The 21,376-nt window shown below is 43.8% G+C and overlaps 1 protein-coding gene across 4 annotated transcripts in view; it reads right to left on the bottom strand.

Annotated features, from left to right (window-relative positions):
* DPP4 (dipeptidyl peptidase 4) overlaps positions 1–7,887 on the bottom strand; it is an 83,533-nt gene extending 75,646 nt beyond the window's left edge. For 2 of the 4 annotated variants that reach the window (XM_020288496.2, XM_012735717.3), the window contains exons 1-2: positions 7,474–7,887; positions 6,912–6,999 (exon numbers count right to left, since the gene is read on the bottom strand). In XM_020288496.2, the coding sequence (XP_020144085.2) occupies positions 6,912–6,999; positions 7,474–7,479 (94 nt within the window). In that variant the 5' untranslated portion in view covers positions 7,480–7,887. Of the gene's footprint in view, positions 1–6,911; positions 7,000–7,473 lie in introns of those variants that run through there. The other 2 variants (XM_076005603.1, XM_076005605.1) reach the window with 2 other exon arrangements.
* Positions 7,888–21,376: the final 13,489 nt, after the last annotated feature.

Genomic DNA, 21,376 nt, shown 5'->3' on the forward strand with positions numbered 1-21,376 from the left:
ACTTATGTCCATCTCCAATGCTACCACCATTGTCCAAGCTGTCATCATCTCTCACCTGGACAAACCACCCCCACCCCTAACCATTATCCACACAGGAGTCAGAAGGCACATGCTTTTGAAATGTAAATAAACTCATACCATACTCATGCTCATGTTGAAACCCTCCAGTGGCTCAAAATCATACTTAGAAAAGGAGAGAATGTCCCTTACTTTCTTGATTTGAGAAGATAAAAAAAAATTAAAAAGAGAGAAACTCCTGTGTCCCTCTGTCCTCTCTAGCCCACTTTACTTTCATCATAGCATTTATTACCATCTAAACTTAGTTCTGCACTTGCCTATAATCTGCCAGCCCCATGGATTGTCAAGGTGCAGGGGAGTAGGGTCCTTATCTATACTGCTCAGGGCCATGTCCTGATCCATTGCTTTGAAGGAATAACTGAGGCTGATAATTTATAAAGAATACAGGCTTATTTGGCTCATGATTCTGGTGGCTGGAAAGTTCATGATTAGTTGCTTCCACCCATAGTAAAAGGTGAAGGGGAATTAGTGTGTGCAGAGATCACATGGCAAAAGAGGAAGCAAGTGAGAGGTGGCAGGTGGCAAGCTCTTTTTAACAACCTGCTCTCAAGGGAGCTAACAGAGGGAGAACTCACTCACCTCTAAGAAGGGAGATTAATCTATTCATTAGGAATCTGCTCCCATGATCCAAACACCTCCCACTGGGCCCTACCTTCAACACTGGGGATCAAATTTCAGCACTTGGTTTGAAGGGGACAAACATCCAACCAAGCAGGCCATGTTCCTGGTACCTACAACAACACCTGACATGCAATAAGCATTCAGTAAATGTTGAATTTGCAAATACTGCTTCAGGACCTTAGCCCTGAAGATGTAATAAATCTCATTACTAAAAGAGTTTTCTGCCTGGAATCAAAGAATAAAGGAATAGAACAGAGAAAGAAAAGTCATCCATGAAACTCATAAACTTGAGTTTGAGCAGAGTGGGCTCTAAAACAACTGAGGAAAACAAGAAAAGAAAGTTCTAGCCCCACTGAAATCGCATTAGGGCTACAAGGGCCACATAGCTCAGTTTTGGGGAACCCAGTGTATAGAAGTTAGGAAAGGGGTAGATAATAGAACCCACTTGATACTCACCCCTCCTGCTCCATGTTCCTCTGTTATATACCCTGAGCTGCTATAGCTCCTAGAGTGCCAGAAACAAAACCCATGATGGCTGTGGCACCTCCTTGAATTACTCTTTCTTTTGGTCCTTAGATGTTGAATTATGTGACCTAAGTTCATAGATCTACCTGCTTCCCCAGTGAACCAAAAAATAAATTTTTAAAAAGTGTACATTAGAGCCAGGTGAAGTGGCTCACACCTATATTCCTAGCACTCTGGAAGGCCAAAGTGGGAGGATTGCTTGGGGCCAGGAGTTTGAGACCAGCCTGAGCAAGAGTGAAACCCATCTCTAAAAAAAATTAAATAAATAAATAAATAAAGTGTGCATTAATGTATTCAGTTAAAGAAAACAAATAGTTTATGTTTAAGTTTCAAAAAGCTTCCTAGAAGTTACAATTTTAAAATACAACATAAAACTGAAAATACAACCCTTGGCAAACAATAAAACAGCTAACTCAGAAGTTCTAATTTTGTGGTTTCAGGTTACTCTCCAGATGAGAGACACACCCTCATTGGAGGTCATAATGGAGCTGTGAAGACTAAAGGTAAAAAATTTACAAGATATCGATTTACAATGATGAAAGGATTAACATCCAGCCATAAACCAATGATTAAACATTAACATAGAAAAACTCCTACCAATGCATTTCTTTACATCAACTATTTATGAGAACCAGTAAACGCAGGGAAGGCTAGAAGTCAAAGGATTTGGATTCCCAAGGTCCAGTACTTACTTGCACACCCCTAAAACCTTCTATGCCTCAGTTTCTTCAAGGGTAAAATGTCAAGATATTAATACATCTTTCTGACCTGAATTTCTCTGTGAAAATCAAATAAAACAACTTGCATCAGAAACAAAGCAAGTTTAATTTAGTACAAGTAAGTAAATATGGGCCCATTATTACTATGAATACTACTACATAAAACCATTCAAAAGCTTGGGATGTCAGTCCTGGGCTGGAAGTTGCTATCTATATACAGCTTTATATATGAGTGAAGACATCAGCAATAGGCTCTTTTCCTCAGAACACTTAGCATACAGGGATTAGCAGTCATGAAATTATAATATAACTATGTCAATGAGAAGTTGTAGCAATTATGCTAATAAGGCCAACTTGATTTTATACTTGATCCCAAGCTAACAGAAAGATATAGAGTTTAATAGTACCAGGTATTAGCTCTACAGTTACATTGCCTGGGTGTGAATCCCAACTCTGAAGCTTTGAGTAACTTCTTTGGTAGCCACCCTCCAAGCTGGTTCCCAGTGATCTTCATCCAAGACCATGTGTAGTGTCCTCCACATTGTATCAGAGTTGGTCTGTGCAACCAATAGTACATAGCAGAAGTAATGGTACAGCTGCCACTTCTGAGGCTAGGCCATAAAGGTACTGCAACTTTCTGCTTAGTTCCTCTCTTGGATCCTTCATTCTAAGGGAAAACCGGTGCCATGTTACCCTAAGAGGTCCACATGGTGGGGAATTGCGGCCTCTAGCTAATGGCCATGTGAGCAAGCTTGAAAGTGGATCCTCCAGCCCCAGTCAAGCTGTCAGATAACATTTTGATAACAACCATCTGAGATCCTGAGCCAGAACCACCCAGCTAAGCCACTCCCAAATTATCCACAGAAACTATGATATGACAAATATTTATTGTTTGATTTCTGAGGTAATTCCTTATGCAGTGACAGATAACTAAAACACTATCTCAAAGTTTCCATAAATCTTCTGTACAAATGCAAGTGATAAAAGTAACTCTCATAAAGAGCTGCTGTAAGGGTTAAATGAGAAATACATTGAAAGTTCCCAGCCCAATGCCTGGCACATAGTAAATTCATGTTAGCTACTGTTACATCCTTCTATGCCTTCTCAGGCAAGGGGGTCCTGCATGTTATTTACAGCCACATTCCCCACAGGCCTCAGCACTTCCGTAAGTCATAAAATGTGAAGCACACTGATCCAGCTCCAGTTAGTCTTTCACATCATCTTCCTCTGACCATAAGTTGGACAAACAGTCTTTCCTTTCTCCATCTGATCCCTTTTGAGAAGAAAGGCAGAGATTTCTAAGATAGGGAAAGTTAAGGCACATGTCATGGCTAGGGAACCAAAAGCAAAAACAGCTGACCTGAGAAAGACCAACCCCCAAACCCCCTGAGCACTCCACAAAGGCTGACAATAGTTAACTGAGCTAGCAGGAGTCAACTGGAGCTTTTACAGATCACACTGTTTAGAAACTGTCCCCTGAAATATACAAAGCTTTCATTCAGACTCATTTCTGCGCTTCTCAACCTGAAATAGATCCTGGACTTCCTCAGGCAAACTTCATAGATGTTATCTTTTCTCTCCTTGATTGTTTCTGTCTCCTTCACATTTGGGTTTTCTTTTATTACTGACCGATAGGTGAGCAGTCAAATGTCTTAGGTACTGAAAGAAGGTATTAAGGAAATTTACTGCTAAAGCAGTAAAAAGAAAAAAGTAAAATAGATATAATTCTATCCCATAATAAAATTCAATAATAATAAAACTATTTGACAAATAACCAACTATTTCAAATCTCAGCCTATAAACATAATATAAAAGGGGAATTAAATGAATCATAAATACTGAGTGAGAAGGTTTTATTATCACTAAGTCATGAAGATTTCTATAGTTCCATACAACTATTTTTATGTATTTTGCTGCTAACTCTCCAAGAAACAATGTTTCACTATCCTTCTATAACAGGATAGTTGAAAAAAATAGGATAGTTGAAAAACATTTTAAACAAAATATAACTATTTATTATATATAAAGAAAAGAGAGAACTTTTGATTTTGCTTGGTGAAATAAACAATCTCTGACCTGAAGGAGTTTTTAATTCTAAAAAAGGTGATAATAGTTTTCAGCCTCTCTCTCTTTCTGTCTCTCCCCCACCAACCCCCCTCATTCCCCTCCCGTTCTGGGTGTGTCTACTTTTTCTAGTTTTGCTAAAGTCAGCATTTCATATGGAAGCACTTGACCTTTTCTAACCAAACTCTCAGGGGATTAACTTGGGTTTGCTGATTTCTTCCTCCTTCCTTTCATTGGCAGTTTAGTTCTTTGCTTTCCAGATAATCTAGGTCTTTTTGTTCGGTTTTTCCATCAAATCTCTCTTTCCTTTCCTTTTATTTCCTTCCTTTTTCCCTCCCCCTTCCCCTTTCCCTTTCCTCTCTCCACTCCCTTCCCTTCTAACTTCTCTGCATTTGTTTGACACTAAGCCTTGATTGACAATACAGAAAACATTTCTTGGGTGATGACTTTTTTTTAATTCTTGTCATAATGTTGTCCCTTATCATGGCACGCCCAGGAAAGGTATTGCTGACTTAGTGAAAACGCTGCATTCCTGAGCTTTCATCTCTGTTTTGTACGAGGCAGGCGCTGAAACAAGATGACTTCCCTTTCCACTTAAACATACACACATGCACACTAAGAAATACAAAAAGAGAAATAACTAGAGTGGTAAGTGTAAATAAAACCACATCTCCACCAGCTGGCCTCTCCCTTACTTCTGTAAGTGTAACCAGTTACTGAAGTCTAGCAGTAGGTCCAGCCTCCAAATTCTCACCTGCACCCTAAGAGGCCACTGCCCTCCCTTCCCCTCCAGTAGGACATTTTCAGCTTCCCACTGGCATGCCCAACAGTTCCACAGTAGTTCTGCATCACCAACAGGTTAGAATAAACGCCTCTGCCGGCTGCCCACCCTCCTCTCAGCCCGGGATCCTTTTGTACTCCCTGAATAGAGGACATGATGTGTGTCTCTGCCTTGACTCGCATTTTATGGAAAGCCTTATCTCCTGAAACTGAGGTTAAGTAGTCAAGCTTCCCCACAAAAGAAACTTGTTAGAAGACTTCCTTGGCTTTCCCAGAAGTGCTCCTTCTAATCTCTAGCCTAGTGTGCTCAAGCATCTCTAAATTACCTTTTTGAATCATAAGAGTAGCTAGATGGAGACACCTGAGTCTCTAAAGAGAACATTCTTGAAATTTGTTCAAACTTCATTTGCAGAAGAGATTAAGTGCTGTTTAGGAGAAAAGGTAAGACAGCCCCTCCCCCACCCATATGCCCCACCCAGCAAAACAAAATCCTCTTGGTTAACTCCTGCAAGCCCCAAGGAAGGCATCGGCATGAACCAGGCCCCCAGGCCATTTCCCTGCCCATTTCCCCTTAGTGGCTTATTAAAATACCATATATATTACTTCCAACTTTCCTTAAGGGACATTCCAATAATTGCAGTTTTACCCCTCCTTTCAGTTATTCTGTGATGGCTCGGTGATATTTTGGAGACAAACAAGCTACCCCGGTTACTTCAATTTTTATATATATGTGTATATATATATATATATATATATATATATATATATATATAAAACAAATCATATTTTTTGCATATTCCCACTACATATAGATTTCTTGATGTCAGGGACTCTATTTTTATATTTATAAAATTTAATCTTTGTATTTGCAGCAGTGCCTGGAGCCTAATATAAGCCCTATAAATATTAATTACATGAATGGCCCATCCTTTTCCCACAAGGCTTTGTGAGTGTGATTTACAAAGTACCACTTTATGAAAATAGTTGTATTTTAACAATCCACGAGAGAGTGGACTGATGTCTGTCATTTAACAGTCTAAAATGGTAGTAACCACTGGTTTCTTGAACTTAAATGTCATTAGCCATAGGTTAACCCATTCAGTTATTGAATCTGTGGCACTGGCAGTTATTGAATCTGTGGCGCTGTGGTCTTTTGCACTGACTCAGAGACTTCAGGGCAAACATGATTTTAACAGCTCTATGAACTAATTCTGATCTGTCACCTTGAAATCTGGATAAGACCCCCGCCCCTCCCACCAGTATAGTATGCAAGCACTGACTATAAATTTCTGATGGACAGAACCATCCAGAGAGAATGCTTCAGCTGGCTGACTAATCCAGAGTGTGTAATGCTGAAATGAAAGTAAGTGTTTAAAAGGAAGGTCCCAGAGCCGTCCCAGGGTAGTTCTCATGTGCTTGCATCTAATAGGGCATATCTGAGTGTTTTATATTAAAGCGAAACTGGAACATTCAGACAAGCTAAAATGGCATGAAAGTGGGTTTAAATGAAAGAATCCACCAAAGCATCACTAATTCTAGCCCCTTCTGAATATTATCATGCACAACAGCTTTAAGATGTAGCTCAGCAATCTTCCTAAATTGATCAAATTGTTACTTCTCTGCATCCTTACCTTCTAATGGATGAATTTCCACCATCCCCGAAGGAAAACCACCTGGCTTCCCTGTTACGTTGTCTTTTCTCAAAACTGTATTTGGGGACTTTCTTTCTCATTTTTCCTTTCCACTTAAGACATCCGTACTGCTGTGTCTGGGGTCTTTAAACACTGCCTTTTTTCCTTTGAAGTTCATGACCACAGATTATTTTTAAATTATATTTAAATTTAATTTTTAAAAAACTCACACGATTTCCTCCTAATTTCAGGAAGTATGTATTTGTTATGTTAAATACAGGGCAGCTGCAAGGCTTGCCGCCTAAATCCTGGAGACCCAGAGAAGTGAATCTAGCCACCACTAGAAGCAGCTACAACTCCCGGGAAACCTCAGCTTCACCCAGATACACAAGTGCAAGCCACCAGCAAAATCCCTAGTTTCCCTTAACGTGATAAGAAAGCGCCTGAAGATGAACTCCAATTGTCTTATCTTTTTCAAATGTTTCAAACTTACTGCCTTTGTTCAGCAGAACCACGGGCACGGTGACGATGGTGACAAGCGCGGCAGCACCCAGCAGTCCCAGGAGAACCTTCCACGGTGTCTGCAAGCCGGTCAGATCATGTCCAATTAGAGGCAAGTGCTTGACCCCAGTCTGGGAGAGGGTCGGGGCCTGGGCTGCACCAGCGGTGGCGGGATTTGCAGGTGGGAGCGTGTTAGGAGAGGGAGACAGCGGACTGGGTGGGTTGGGAGCGCGCCAGTCACAGCCTGCGAAGGCGGGTGCCCTTGAACTCGCGGCCCCTGGGCACGTTAGAGTTTGCTTCTCTACCTGTGTTCGGGTTCGGGCGTGCGGTTTTGTGGGTGGCTCTCTGGAACCTCCGAGGCTCAGTGCCTGGGTCCCAGCTAAACCCCCACCCGCCCGAGAGCGAAGCGAGAGCCCTGGGACGTCCTTTCACCTGTCAGAGGGCGGCTGGGGCTCCCGCCTATTGGAGTCCCCGGTCCGGCTCCGCGAGCTTTAGGGAAGTTTGGGGGAGAGTTTGGCGTGAGGGCACCGACCACCCTGGGGCTACTCGCTCACCTTCATCGCAGGCGTCTCCTCCGCAGGGAGCTTTCCGAGCAGGGGCGCAGGCAGAAGTCACCGCGAGTCGCGGAGACCGGCGTCCGGGACGCGGAGGCACTGTGCGCTCGCAAGTTTCGGCCCCAAGTTAAACATTAGTGAGCGCCCAGCCCGCTCGGTATAAAGGCTCCTCCGCCGGCAGGCTGCGGGGCGGGCGGCGCGGGAGAAGGCGCGCCCGGGACGAGGCCCCCAGCATCCCGGCCTGGGGGCGCCCGAGAGGCGCCTCCCCACCCCCCAGGCGGTGTGGGGCGCGCAGGGTGCTGGGGGCCCCGGGGACCCGCCGGGGGTGGGGATGGTGGCACCCGGGCGCCGGAAGCACAGACCCGAGGCTGGCGACATGGGGGCCGTGGTCCATCTTAGCTGAAAGGGAAGTTGGCTCTCAGCTCCTGCAACCTCGCGTGGACCGGAGAGGGAACCGAGGTTCAGAGAGGGCAAGGCACTTGGCAAACTCACACAGCTCACTGCTGGCGGTGGGAACTAAAACCGAGGCCTCTGCCTCTTGCCAGTGAAAGGTATGCTGGGGGTGGTGGGGGAGTGGGGTGTCTAAGGCTGTCTGGAAAAGAAGGAAAAGATGATTGTTCTCTCTCTCTCTCTCTTTTTTTTTTGAGACAGAGTCTCGCTCTTTCACCGGGGCTAGAGTGCAGTGGTGTCATCATAGCTCACTGCAACCTAAAACTCTTGGGCTCAAGTGATCCTCCAGCCAGAGCCTCCCCTGTTACTGGGATTATAGGCACGTGCTACCACCCCCAGCTAATTTTTTCTATTTTTAGTAGAGACAGGTCTTGCTCTTGCTCTGGCAGGTCTGGAACTCATGGCCTCAAGGGATCCCGCCCCCTTTCCCTCCACCCCCACCGCCTTGGCCTCCCAGAGAGCTAGTATTGTTCACTTTTGAATGGCACTGAGAGGCCCAGTGTCTGGATTCTCGCTCTGCAGGGAATTTCCAGCTTGTCTTGCAGGCTTACCTTTTCATCAAGATGCCAAAAATAATAGTACTGACACTTAGGTGGAGGGTGACTTTTTCCCAGGTGCTGCTCTAAGCATTTTCTGTGTTTTACAGGGAGGAAGCCTGTGCACAAAGAGGTTGAGTAACTTGGCCAAGTCATTCAACTTGGAAGTTGTGGAGCCGGAATTCAGAGTTCATGTTCTTAATCACTACCCTACGTGGCCTCTCACCTCTCATCTTTTAGTCTTTTTTTTTTTTTTTTTTTTTTTTTTGAGACAGAATCTCACTCTGTTGGCCAGGCTAGAATGAGTGCCGTGGCATCAGCAGAGCTCACAGCAACCTCAAACTCCTGGGCTCAAGCAATCCTTCTGCCTCAGCCTCCTGAGTAGCTGGGACTACAGGCATGTGCCACCATGCCTGGCTAAATTTTTGTGTATATTTTTAGTTGTCCAGCTAATTTCTTTCTATTTTTAGTAGAGACAGGGTGTCACTCTGGCTCAGGTTGGTCTTGAACTCCTGAGCTCAAATGATCCTCCTGGCTCAACCTCCCAGACTGCTAGGATTACAGTATAGGCCACCACATGCGGCCTTAGTCTTTTTTTTAAAGATCTATTTAGTCAGCTGTTCTCCGTATCATCTTTTAGTCTTGTGAAGAGTTTTAGAGAAGAGAAATAGGTCACATATGGCTTCTCTCTCCCCCATCTCTCTCCATTATGCCCTGTGGAGTTGTTCATTCATTCGTTCTTTCCCACGTCCTCCCATGGATTCCACTCATCCACAGGTATTTGAGAGCTTACAACACGCCAGATTCTCTTCTAGGTGCTGGAGATAAAGTGGGACAAGAGAGGTGAAGTCAGACCCTTGGCACTGTCAGTGTAAAATACACAGGTAAACATTGCCTTCAGGGCCTCTCATGACTACTTTCTGTCTTGAGGATAAGAACTCCCACCCTCTGTAAGTCCTCTTCAGCTTGTTGCTGCAGCTGAAAAGCAAAGCCTCTCTGTCCAAAGAGGTAAAAGATTAAAAATGCTGAGTCCTAAGGGGCATTAACACATGATTATAAATAAGTTTGTTTCATCCCTAATTTCCAGTCCAGACTTTGCCTTTGAACTCTTTTTCCCCTTGCCCACTAGTTGCTTATAGGACATAAATGTCCTTGCTCACTGCCAACTGCAGAGGCTCAAACTGAACTCCTTATCTTCTCCAGCAGTCTCACCCCTCTCTTGTCTCAGATAATCTCTATCTTTGTTAAAAGTGGATCTTCATCCACCACAAAAACTAAAAACTCAATCATCATGGTTTTCCTTCTCCACTCTCTTGCTACATTCACTTGGCCAATTTCTTTCAATTCTGCCATGGTGGTAGCCACATCAGCCTTGTTGAAGGAAGTCCCAGCCTTGGTGAAGGAAGTCCATGGGGTTGAGACTGTGCTTAACCTCCATACCTGCGCCAGGCTCCCTGCATCCAGCAAGCCCCAGGGCAGCTGGTGGGAGGTTGGCTGACATCCACAGGACAAATCATCTTGTTCTCTGGAGGGCATTCCATAAAACACAAATATCTTCACACCCTGTGCCCACTTCAAGAGACTCTTTTAAATGCCTCCCCCACCTTGACCTCTTTGTTGCCAGTCTTTCAATTGTGTTTTTTCCAACTCCTTATGGAACCAGCTGGCCAACACATTAGCCACCACTTATGAGTCAGTGTAGCTCTTATATTGGGCCATGTCTTTCCATGCAAAATGGAAAAGCAGATGTACCGCCCAAAGTTATGTCCATCGATACGATTTCCCTTTCTCCTGTATTGCAGGGCATCCCTGAGGGGGTGTTTGATGCAGAGCCATCTACTAATTACTAGTGCCAACTTTGCATAAGGCTGACTCTTCCCTCTTCTGTTGCCTGCTTCTAAAAAACTTCCCACGGAGCTGTTAGGTCCACAGTGAGAGATTCTGGGTCTCCTAGGGACAAAAGTGGTTGTTGTTGCCTTGGGGCAATTGCCCCACATGGGAAGAAAAACAAGAGTGGGCCTCTGGGGGGGGGGCCCACATCCTGCCCCACCCTAATCCTCTCCATACCTGGGGGAGGAGGAAATACCCTATAAATCTGCCATTCATAAATAACTTAGCACTACAGCTGCAAAAGAATGCAGAGGGCTCTCTAGCCCATGGGCCATGCAGCATAGGTGCCATAGAGTCTCGAAATTGACCAAGAATAACCCTTATGTGTAATTATGCTGCTCCCAACTGTCCAATCAAAGTGGTTCCATGGTGACATCTGAGCCACCAGGGAGGTCCCAATCTGGGCACTATAAAACAAGATTCAGACCATAACCAAGTCCCTTTTTGTGCCCTTCCTTTTGTTCCCCCTTTGCTGTGACAGTATCATCTTTGCTGTCACCTGTGGCATATATGTCATGCTCTGTAAACCTGTATCTTGCTCGTGTCCTGTAATCCTATCTTTCTCTCCCCAATAAACCTCATTTTTGTGCTGCCTTACTTTGTTCTGTCTGGTCATTCTTCAGCCATGAGCTGACTGAGAACCAGCCAGTTTCACACTGAAACCTGACAGAGCTATGGGTGTGTGTTGAGGGAGAGACGCTGAAGCAGTGGGAGAAGGCAACATTTGCTCTAAGTTCTCTGTGTCTGTGAATTTCTTGTGCCTTGGGGACCTGCTGGGTTTAATCTCCTATAGCATATATATGCCAGTTTCACTTAATAGAATGCTCCTATGCGTGCCCAACTTCATCAGCTGCTGGATCAAGTAACATCTAGCTCATTATGAGTAGCTAGGTTGTGGAGTTACTTGGTGTTAAGGGTTGGATTGTGTCCCCCCAAAAAGATAATGGAACCCTAACAGCCAGGTCTTTAGAAGGTGACCGTATGTGGAGATAAGATCTTTCTGGAAGTAATGAAGTTAAAATGAGGTCTTTAGAATGGGCTCAAATACAATGTGACTGAACCACACCTGAACAGACTCTTTCACAAAATAATGTCTGTCTCTCAGGTAGTTCAAATTCCAAAGAGACCTATTTACAAGTTAATCTCCTATGATCCAAATGATCCATTCTTTCTCCCTAGTAATCATCTATTTAATGAGGACTCACGTCCTTATTAAGAAGAGAAATTGGTGCCGGGAGTTTGAGACTCTCCCAACAAATTGGGTCCCAGGCAGGAAAGTCACAAGAGGTTAGAAATAAAGGAGACAGAGACAAAGTATAAAGTGATGGGAAAATATCAGTCACCAATTCGCATATACATATCATGAGTTTAAGTTTCAAGGTCTTCCAAAGTAACTATAAATTAGCTAAGTATAGGCAAGTTAAAGATGAAAGCATGAGTTAGCAGTAAAGGGTATAATCTAAATGGGATCCAAATGGGAACAAAGAGACCAAGTACTTCTTTCTACTTTATCTAGTTCCTCATTTACTGAGATGTGAACTCAGGAGAGAGATAGGAGCATTGCCTCAGGCAAATAGCAAACTGCTCTTATCTGCTGGGCTGACATCCTTTGATCATTCTCTTCTCCCAGACATCCAGACTGTGGCCCTTAGGCCTCAAGGCAGGTTCCCTTTTCGGACATCCCTGATCAGTGGAATGTTCCCCTCATGGTCGAGCAGCTTTTGCTTAGTGAACTGACATGTCCACAGGTAGCTCTTTGGCAAAGTCCTATTCCACTCGAAGGGTTCTCATGTCTTGACCCTAACCCTTAACAAATTGGGACAGAGAAAGACATACACATAGAGGAAAGATGATGTGAAGAGACACAGGGAAAAATGGCCATGTACAAACCCAGGAGAGAGGCTTGTGGCAGATCTTTCTCTCGGAGCTCTCAGAAGGAACCAACTCTACTGACGCTTTGATTCTGAACTAGTAGCCTCCAGAACTGAGAAACAATAAATTTCTATTGTTTAAGCCACCTGGTTTGTGGTGCTTTGTTTCAACTGTCCATGCAAACCACTACACTCGGTGCTCTATGGTCACACGTTCAGTCTCTACTGGACAGAGCCCAGGAGCAAGACAGCTGCTTTTCAAGTACTGAATAGTCACTGGCTATTGCAGCCAGCCTCCAAAATGGACCACAAAGTTTTGGGATAATTTATTAAAACTAATAAATTGGCAAAGAGAGCAAGGCTTTGCTTTAAAACCTTAGGCATCTCCCTGTGATTCTCCTACTGGGGCTTGCCCAAGGCTCCATTCAGTATCTCTGGCCGCCACAGACATTTTTAATAACTATTGTGTTTGTTAGGTCATAAAGTCCAAGTAGCAGGTGTGGGCGCCAAAACTTCCCTTTCGCCCTCTGAAGGTTCGCTGAAAAATGCACTCTCAACAGGCAGATTAAATGGAGAAAAGGTGTACAAATTTATTAACCGGTACACAGGGGAAAATCACAGAGTGATTACCCAGCCTCGAATGGGGTCAGGGTTCAGATCCTGGCAAAGCTATGGTGGCAAAACAGCTTATGGGGCGGGGGTGAGGAATTCTGTTGAGGGGCAATAGATGATTACTAGGGAGAAAAAATGGATCATCTGGATCATAGGGGATTTACTTGTAAATAGGTCTCTTTGGAATTTGAATGACTTTGAGAGACAGACATTATTTTGTGAAAGGGTCTGTTCAGGTGTGGTTATGCTTTTGGTCTTCTTTTAGTGAGATAATTGAGAGGAGGAGAACAGTTATTCTCCTTCATGGGTCTGCACTTCAGGCAGATAAAGGTGTTATATAGCCGAGATTCACAGGGCCGCGGGACAGAGAGACAGAGTCACCGAGGCTGTAATTATCAAAAGGAGTTTTATTGTCTAGCTTGAGCTAGGGTCCGAGCCCCCAGAGTGCCAGTGCAGTGGCCTCTTCTTCCGGCAGGGACCCCCCCTTGTGTGCTAGTGACCTTTTATACCCAAGCTGTTTACATACTGATCATGCATCCGCCCCCACAGTGATTCTTACTTCATCCTGGCCCTGATGGGCTCTAACCTGTTCCAGGTGCTAGCTGAGAGACTCCGGTTTCCGCGTTCTTTGTCTTTCTCTTCTGTGTCCCATAATGTACTCATAATGCCTTGCGGTTAGCAAACAAGCAGTAAACAGAAGCTGGAAGGTGTCCATTATCCTAATAGCCCAGTATCTTACAAAGGAACACCTTCATCCTATGCTTTGGGAGAGAAGGTGGGGAGAAATGTCAGAGACCTTGAGGCTTCTTCAGTTCGGCATGTCAAAGCACCATATTTTGGGGTATCAGTTTCTGAGTGCCAACACAGGGCAACTTGCCCTATAGCCTAGACTTGGAGAGCCCTGTCTTGCTCCAGGCTCCATCCAAAACACACAGTCTTATAGGTTACTGAGTAAATGACTGGAAAAGTACACTCGATTGTGGTGTCTCCAAAATCCAGACTTCTGGCAAACATTGCCCCTCTCGGTGGTGGGTATACAAGGTGTGAACTAAAATAAAATTTTAAGGCTCACCCCTCCCCCACAGGCTGACTGATGGCCCCCTCGTGGCCAAAGGAATATCCTAAAACTAAATTGTCTACCAGGAGGAGGGAGGTCAGAAATGCCTCATCATGCCCCCCTCCCTTCTTCGAGACTTCCTTTATAACTCATTAACAGGCCTAAGGGTATGCAAGACAAACCTGCAAGTCTTCAATTTACACAACAAATCTATGTCTGGTGGCTTATTTCTGATAACAGCTCCTTATGTTAAAACATTCCAAGACTTTAGACAAAGCTTCATATCTTTAGCCAATTACGCCAAAGAATCTTTAAACCCACCTATAGCCTATAAGCCCCCCCCCCCACGTTCGAGATGTCCCACCTTTTGGGGCCAAACCAATATATGCCTCCCACATATTAATTTATGACTTTACCTGTAACCCCTGCCTCCCTAAAATGTATAAAATCAAACTGTAACCCAGCCACAATGCATCTTCTTGCTCAAGGCTTCTTGTGAGTGGCTCCAGGTCATAGTACTCAAAATTGGGCTCAGAATAAATCTCTTTAAAATTATTTTACAGAGTTTGGCTTTTTTTCATTGACAAAGGTGTAGTGACTTATCTTTCCCATTTATAAGGGATATTTTGACATGTTCCAGACCACTGAATTTCTTGAAACAGCAAAATTTTCATGGCTTTTATCCTCTACCTTGTGCCCACATTTATCTTACTAAAGCAGGTAAGGAACTTGCCACTTCCTGTTCACCAGGTCCATCTAGCATAATGTCACCAACGTTATGTTCTGTTGGATATCAAGATAACCAAAGTTTTGGGAGACTATCTTATGACAGAGAGCAAGAGAGCTGACATCGCTCTGGAATAAGATGGTGAAAATATACTGCAGTCCCAGGGGAAGGCAAATTATTTTAGATACTTCTTGTTAATTAGATTCAAGGAAAAAAAGTGAAGTGCTTTCAGGTTAATAGCCCCAGATGCTAGGACCATATTGTTTGAGCCAATAAAGTCACCACATATGAAATGGCAGCTGAGATTGGTCCATAGCCATTTTCCATGGTCCATATTACTTTTGCAGAAGCTAAACAGGTAAGTGAATTGAATATGGGATAGGGTTCTAGCACCTCTCAATCTTTCAACCTGAAAGATTCATACATAGAGCCACTAATCTCTGTGCTTACCCAGGGCTGCAGTCTTACTTTTAGTTTTCCATACTGGTGTGAAAGGACAGTACTAGGGGATTTCATTTGGCCTTTCCTACCTTAATCTGTTTTCATAGGTCAGGGAATAAATGAGCCAAGGAATGTGGCAGCCTCTGGGAGCTAAAAAGAGCATGGAAACAGGTTCTCCCCTATAGCTTCCAGAAGGAAGGGAGCCTTGCCGATACCTTGCTTTCAGCTCAGTTGGGCTTATTTCAGACTTCTGACCTCTGCAACTATAACATAATAAATTTATGTTGTTGTAAGACACTCAGTTTGTGGTAATTTGCTACAGTAGCAGTAGGAAAATGGTGATGTTTTAACTCCATAAAATTAGCATAAACCCAGGGCTAGTATTCAATAACTCTGGGTAGGTCTGGATATGTCCCTTTTCACAGGGCATTTTGAAATTTAGCTCTGTCATGTGTCTTTCTAGGAAAGGCTTGGAAGAAAATTTAAAGTAAGTACTCTGATGGCATTTTAGGGTCTTTCCTCAAAAAGATCTGACCTCCATTTCCAAGACATGCTGGATCTATTAACTAGTTTGAGTCTGGGAACTTGGTAAGAAGCCATGAATTCCTGTGATGAAAACTTATAGTCAGATTTCTGCCCACCAGACCTGGAATTCTTTTGACTGTGGAGATCCCCATAATTTAGAATTATCCAGCCATAATTTAGAATGCTACCCATGTACTTCATTCTTAAATCCCCTGTGACAAATGAGCCACCACCATTGCAAGTCTAATACCCTGATTTAACCACATTATCCTTGCAACTATTGATGGTAAAGCACCTTTTGAGAACCTTAGTCTTGGAGTTGGGATTACCTATGGTGAGCTATAGCCCTGTAGGGACACAGCCACTGCCAGATTGCAGTACAACAAAGAAGATAAAAAGCAGAAGGAGTAAATATGTCAATCTCATCTCTCTCCTTTCAGTGTCTTCCTAGTCCCTCCCATTTGTTCACCCCAAATGAAGACAGAGAGCAAAGGGCCCTGGAAAATAGAGAATGTTGTGTGACTCCAAGACTATGCTATAGGGAGAGAAGGGTGGAGAAGGGATGGGGGGGCACAGGAAAAATAATCTCATAAGTGTAAAGCTTTTTGGCAGCGAAAGAAACGGGGGGGGGGGGCAAACAATATGACTTTATTATGCACTCCTGGACGAGGTTCACAGGTCCCAAGAGAGGGGGCCTTAAGAAGTCGCATCTGTTTGAAGGGAATGGGGGCTTTTATACTGTTTAAAGTGGGCTGAGGACTTTTGGCAGGAAGAGCTAGGGATTTTCTACGTGACCCTCGGCAGTCATTGAGAAACAGGAGAGGCTGGCGGTATTTACAAATCTAAGAACCGAAAACTTTCTTATCTGGGTGAATATCTAGGTGTTGTTGTTTTCAGCAGGCCATGGCAGGTCTGGTCTCTTGAGCCTTTTCTTTTTGATCTAGGGAGGGGAGAGGGACCCACCACTAGCCTTACAATAAGCAGCCCAACTCCATTATAGTATTTATTATTTGCTAAACTGTCTCTTTATGGGGATAGGAAATGTTCTGTTTATTTCTTTGTCTTTCTCATTCATATTTCTCTCTCCAGTGCCTAGTAGGGTGCCTGGAACACACTAGTAGTTAATGGCTATTGGTAGAATAAAGGATAAAATGAAATGATAAATGAAGAAAAGTTAACATCAAATCCTTCTCTGTGTTCCTGGAGGTTGGAACTGGAAACCTGGAAGAGATAGGATCTTCTATTTGGAGAGAAGGGAGAGAGGGAGGATAACCCCTGGAGGAAAAAGAACAGATTTCACTCCTCACCCTCAGCCCTGAAGGATAAGTAAAGGCAGTACAAAGGTACTTATTTGTTCCTTTGATCAGTGAACATCTGCCTTCCACCTGGTCAGGAGACTCTGCCCCACCTGTGTGGGAAGGACTTCCTGCTGCCCTAGGGCCAAACACTGCATCTCACCTCCTCTGGACTTCAGATCAAAACTCATCTCTTCCAGATTACCTTCAACTTGACTCCATTGTTTCTGTTTCATTTTCTCCATTCCTATCGACTGTACTTGGGAATATTATCCTGCTTGTGCTCTAGGTTGAGCCTATTTACAAAGAAATTCATTTCTACCAAAAGATGTATAGATAACAGGCAAATAGCTAGCTGGATAATCCTATGGATTTTGATATAAGAAAAGAAGTTTCAGGCCCAAGGAATAACACACACAAGGGCTTGAGTATGAAAGCTGGAGGATCTTTAGGGAATATCTGCTTAGTTTTTCCAGGATATAGAGTATTCTAGAAAGTATGGGAAAGGCAAGGTTGGTCATGGGCATATGTTCTTCAGTGTTAAGTTCAATATTCAGTATATACTAGGCAGTCACTGAAAGTTTTTCCTGGGAAAGGACCCCAATCGGACTTGAACTTTAGATGTAAGAATCAGGCAATAGTGTCTGCTGCATGGATGAGCAAGTGAAGAACTAGAGATGGGGTGATTGTCAATTAACTCGGCATATTGCAAAATTAATTGTGTAGGTGCCTCTCTCTGCCCAGCTTGTTGTAAAATAATTTATACTTGTTAATATGTAACTCTCTAGAAACTGTGACCCAGCTATGGCAATGGTGCTTTCCTTGCCTCAGTCATCATTAATACTAAATAAAGGGTTCTTTTTATACTCAGTGCTCAATAATGGTCTTTTCCTACCTTGTAAACCAGACATCAGCCAAGGGATGAGAACTTTGTGCTCCTCTTTTGATGGTGTCCTTTGGATAGTTCATGGTTTTTTTGTTTTTTGTTTTTTTTTTTTCCAGTTTGGAGAATTTGCTTATATTAGCCCTTGACTTAGGAAATAAATATATAACTTTATGAGAAAACGTACTTAGAGCCTGATTGTTACCAAGTGGCTGTAGCAATAATGAAACCTCCTCCTCATTGTTTTCCACGCTGAAAACATGCAGTAGACGTGGTGGCGACAGAGGAGGGGATCACCTCTGACCCCCCTTTAGCTCTTAGCTAGCTCTTTGGCTGGACCTAGAAGCCAAATTGACACTAGACAGATTAACGAGAGAAAAGCATACAGACTTTATTAGTTTTACATGTACACGGGAATCTTCGCAAGAGAGTGAAGTCCGAAAATGTGGCCAAAGCAAGATGCTTTTATACTTTTTAAACAAACAACGATAAATTTGAGAAGAAATGACAGGACAAAGGGGATCTGGGGAGGGGCAGCAAATTTCTAGGGTAGTCACTAGGAGATCTGTGGCGGGGGGGCATGGAAGATAAGGGTTACTTTGTTAAGTATATTTATTCAGGTCCATTGCAGCCCCCACTTTCCAGTCTCCGGCCACGGGGGCTATTTTATCGCCCTGGCACGAGGAATCTTTGTGGCTTGCTGCGTGCAGGAAGAGACAGGTCAGCTAGCCCCTTCTAAAACCACAAGTTCTCCAATGTTTTCAACTTGAAATAATCAATATACCAATTTGGCATATTTTGGGATGGCACGTCCTTTACTTCGTCGTTTCCCTGGTCTGAAACTTCACTAGAAGTTTCAAACTTTAAAAGCTGAGTTGGCAGCTGTGGAGAGAAAAGGCGGGTTAGCAGCGGTGTCACAAGGGATCTGCAAAGGGAGAGAACACAGACTGGATGAGAATGAATAAACAGAAAGAACAAATCCAAGCACAGTTCCCCACACTCCATTAAACCAGCCTCCTATTCCTGGGAATAATAGGTCTCCCAATAAAATGATTTAGCTTCATTTATCTGATGAAGAACGTTTATCTTGTCTTTGAAAAGGTGCAGATTAGACTCCATTTGTCCCTGATGATTTACACAGCAGCAGCGTCTTCTCCAGTGATCTCTTGGGCTCCTTCCTCCCTGCTCGGCCGTAGGTGCAGCCAGGACACAGCTGTTCTGACGTGCAACAGAGGCTAAGCCATCAGTTTCTGACGGGGGCATTCTCAGAGCTTGAACAGGAATATTGAACTCTTCTTGAAAGACTTAAATTGCCTTTTTAGTCTCATAAACTCCAATGCTTAGGAAATAAGCTCTCAACATTGAAAAGAATTTAGGATTGTGGTATAAAAGTGGGTTTTAAATATCACATGTAGTGTGTTTGTGTTTATGGATAAAAAAGCCCAGGTTTGTGATTTGGCTAGCACTGAAGGGGGAGTACCTGGGGACAGAAGGTGCCAAGTGTGCGAGTCCACACAGCCCTGACCACCTAGGAGTGGGTCCTTCATACACCTTATCACCACACAAGATAAACAGGCCAGTGCTGTTCACAAAGAAGGTTAGAGTGGAATTTGTGACCCTCCTGATGCCAGTTGGGGTTTGTTGCGCCTTGTTTTCTGTCATATTGACATTTGCGCATCTCCATCCTTCCTGTATACCTGTTAGTCTGTAGGAAATATCTGATATAGGAGGCCTTTAGTTTGGTTTTGGCAGCTATAGGGCTTAATTTTGTCACCTGGCCAGGTTAGTCCAGAATTTTGCTCTATCCGTATGTAATCTTTCGTGTCTGCTAACCTAATGAGGGAAGCAAGTAAGCTTTCCACTCTACACAGGGCCGACTTGGGAGTGCTTTGTAACATCTAAGATTTGGCAAGTGTTTGTGCCATGCGAAATGTGAGTCAGGGTCAGGACTGATTATGGGCTTTGTGAGAGGAGAGGCTTCAAGATGCTGTTGGTGGAATCAAACAGGGCTTAATCGCAATGCCTCATTGGTATTTTATCTAAGAAAAGTCCAGAATCATCCCTGCCTTCAATGCAGAGGGCAAAATTCCTTTCTAATGACTTTACCCAAGCAAAGGACAGTACTTTAGCTCTTATAAAGATTCCTGTATGTCCAACTGACTCATCAGAAGGAGAAATAGCGAGAGGTTGTCTTCTTGGTGGTGGATGCCATAGCTTGCTACATTCTCTGGACTTTATCCACCAGATACTCAATTGGAAGGAACAAAAATAAGTAAAGGTTCTTTCACATAATCTAGACGTTGACATAACCAACAATTAGATTGATTAGTTATTGCAGCCAAGGTTTCAGACACTGGTACAAAGGGGTCCCAAGTCTATGTCTGACCTGTTGGAAGACAGTAAGTTAATAAGAGCAAGGTACAGTTGGAGAAAAGCCCTATAATGGAGGATTGGAGGGAGACCAGGATAAATTGAGATGGTCTCCCACCAGCTTTTTAATGGGTTGTCGACAGACCAGGGAAAGCTTTGTTAATAAAAAAGGGTTTTTGTTTTGTTTTGTTTTGTTTTAAAAAGAAGAGTATTAGGGAGACCTAAAAAGGATGAGAAAACAGGTGAAAGTAGAATTTCTTGATCTGTGGTCTTGGGAAAAGCTGTCTACTTGAAAGAAATACCATCTACTCTGGGGCCTTTACAGTCACTTGTGGGTTGATTTTCCAACTTGTTAGAGGCAAGGACCCTCAAAGACCCTCAACTCCCCTATGACTCGTCCTACGCACGGGCTTCGCCCTGGAAAATTCCAGCTATAGCTCTGAGAAGAATGCATGCCATGACGTGCTGACCACGGAATGCTCCAGGGTGTGCTAACTGCAATTGTTCCCGACCACCTGCCAGGTTGGAGATGAGTAACCAGTCACAAACAGCTTCGATACCGATAAGATGCTGATTGCCCCAGACCCAAGCCTCATCGTCACCCCACTCTATTTTTCTGTTTCTACTTCCTTGTTTCTGTATGCTTATAAAACCTACTAAGAATCCAAGTAAAGTAGACCTTGACAACCCTTTGCTTGGTCTCGTTCCTTTGTCTCGCCCATCTCTTTCAGGCACAGTCCCCCTTGACCTCATGAATAACAGAAGGTCCCGCAGGCTGGGACAAGTGGCGCCCAACATGGGGCTCAAGGTACGGACTTTTGTCGGATGCACGCGGTTTACAGACAGTTCTCCGGAGAATCCCTGAAGAGATCTCCTTTCTGCCGCTCACAGAATCGACGGTCTGGTGAGTAGATTTTTTACATTGTCATCCCATCGAGATGGGCCATTCTTTGTCTAAAGAGGCCGTTTTTATCAAGGATCTCAAGGCCTCACTCAGAGAGAGAGGAATTAGAGTTAAGAAAAAGGACCTAGTAAAGTTTTTTGTGTTCATTGATCGTGCTAGTCCTTTGTTAGAAGCTGGGACCCTCAACACCCCTATGACTTGTCATACGCACGGGCTTCGCCCTGGAAAATTCCTAGGACAAAAACAGCACCCCACCCTCCAGCTGTAGCTCCGAAAAGAATGCGTTCCATGATGTGCTGACCGCGAAATGCTCCAGGGTGTGCTAACTGCAATTGTTCCCCA

The sequence above is a fragment of the Microcebus murinus genome, chromosome 8, assembly GCF_040939455.1.
Source record: "Microcebus murinus isolate Inina chromosome 8, M.murinus_Inina_mat1.0, whole genome shotgun sequence".
Classification (NCBI taxonomy): domain Eukaryota; kingdom Metazoa; phylum Chordata; class Mammalia; order Primates; family Cheirogaleidae; genus Microcebus; species Microcebus murinus.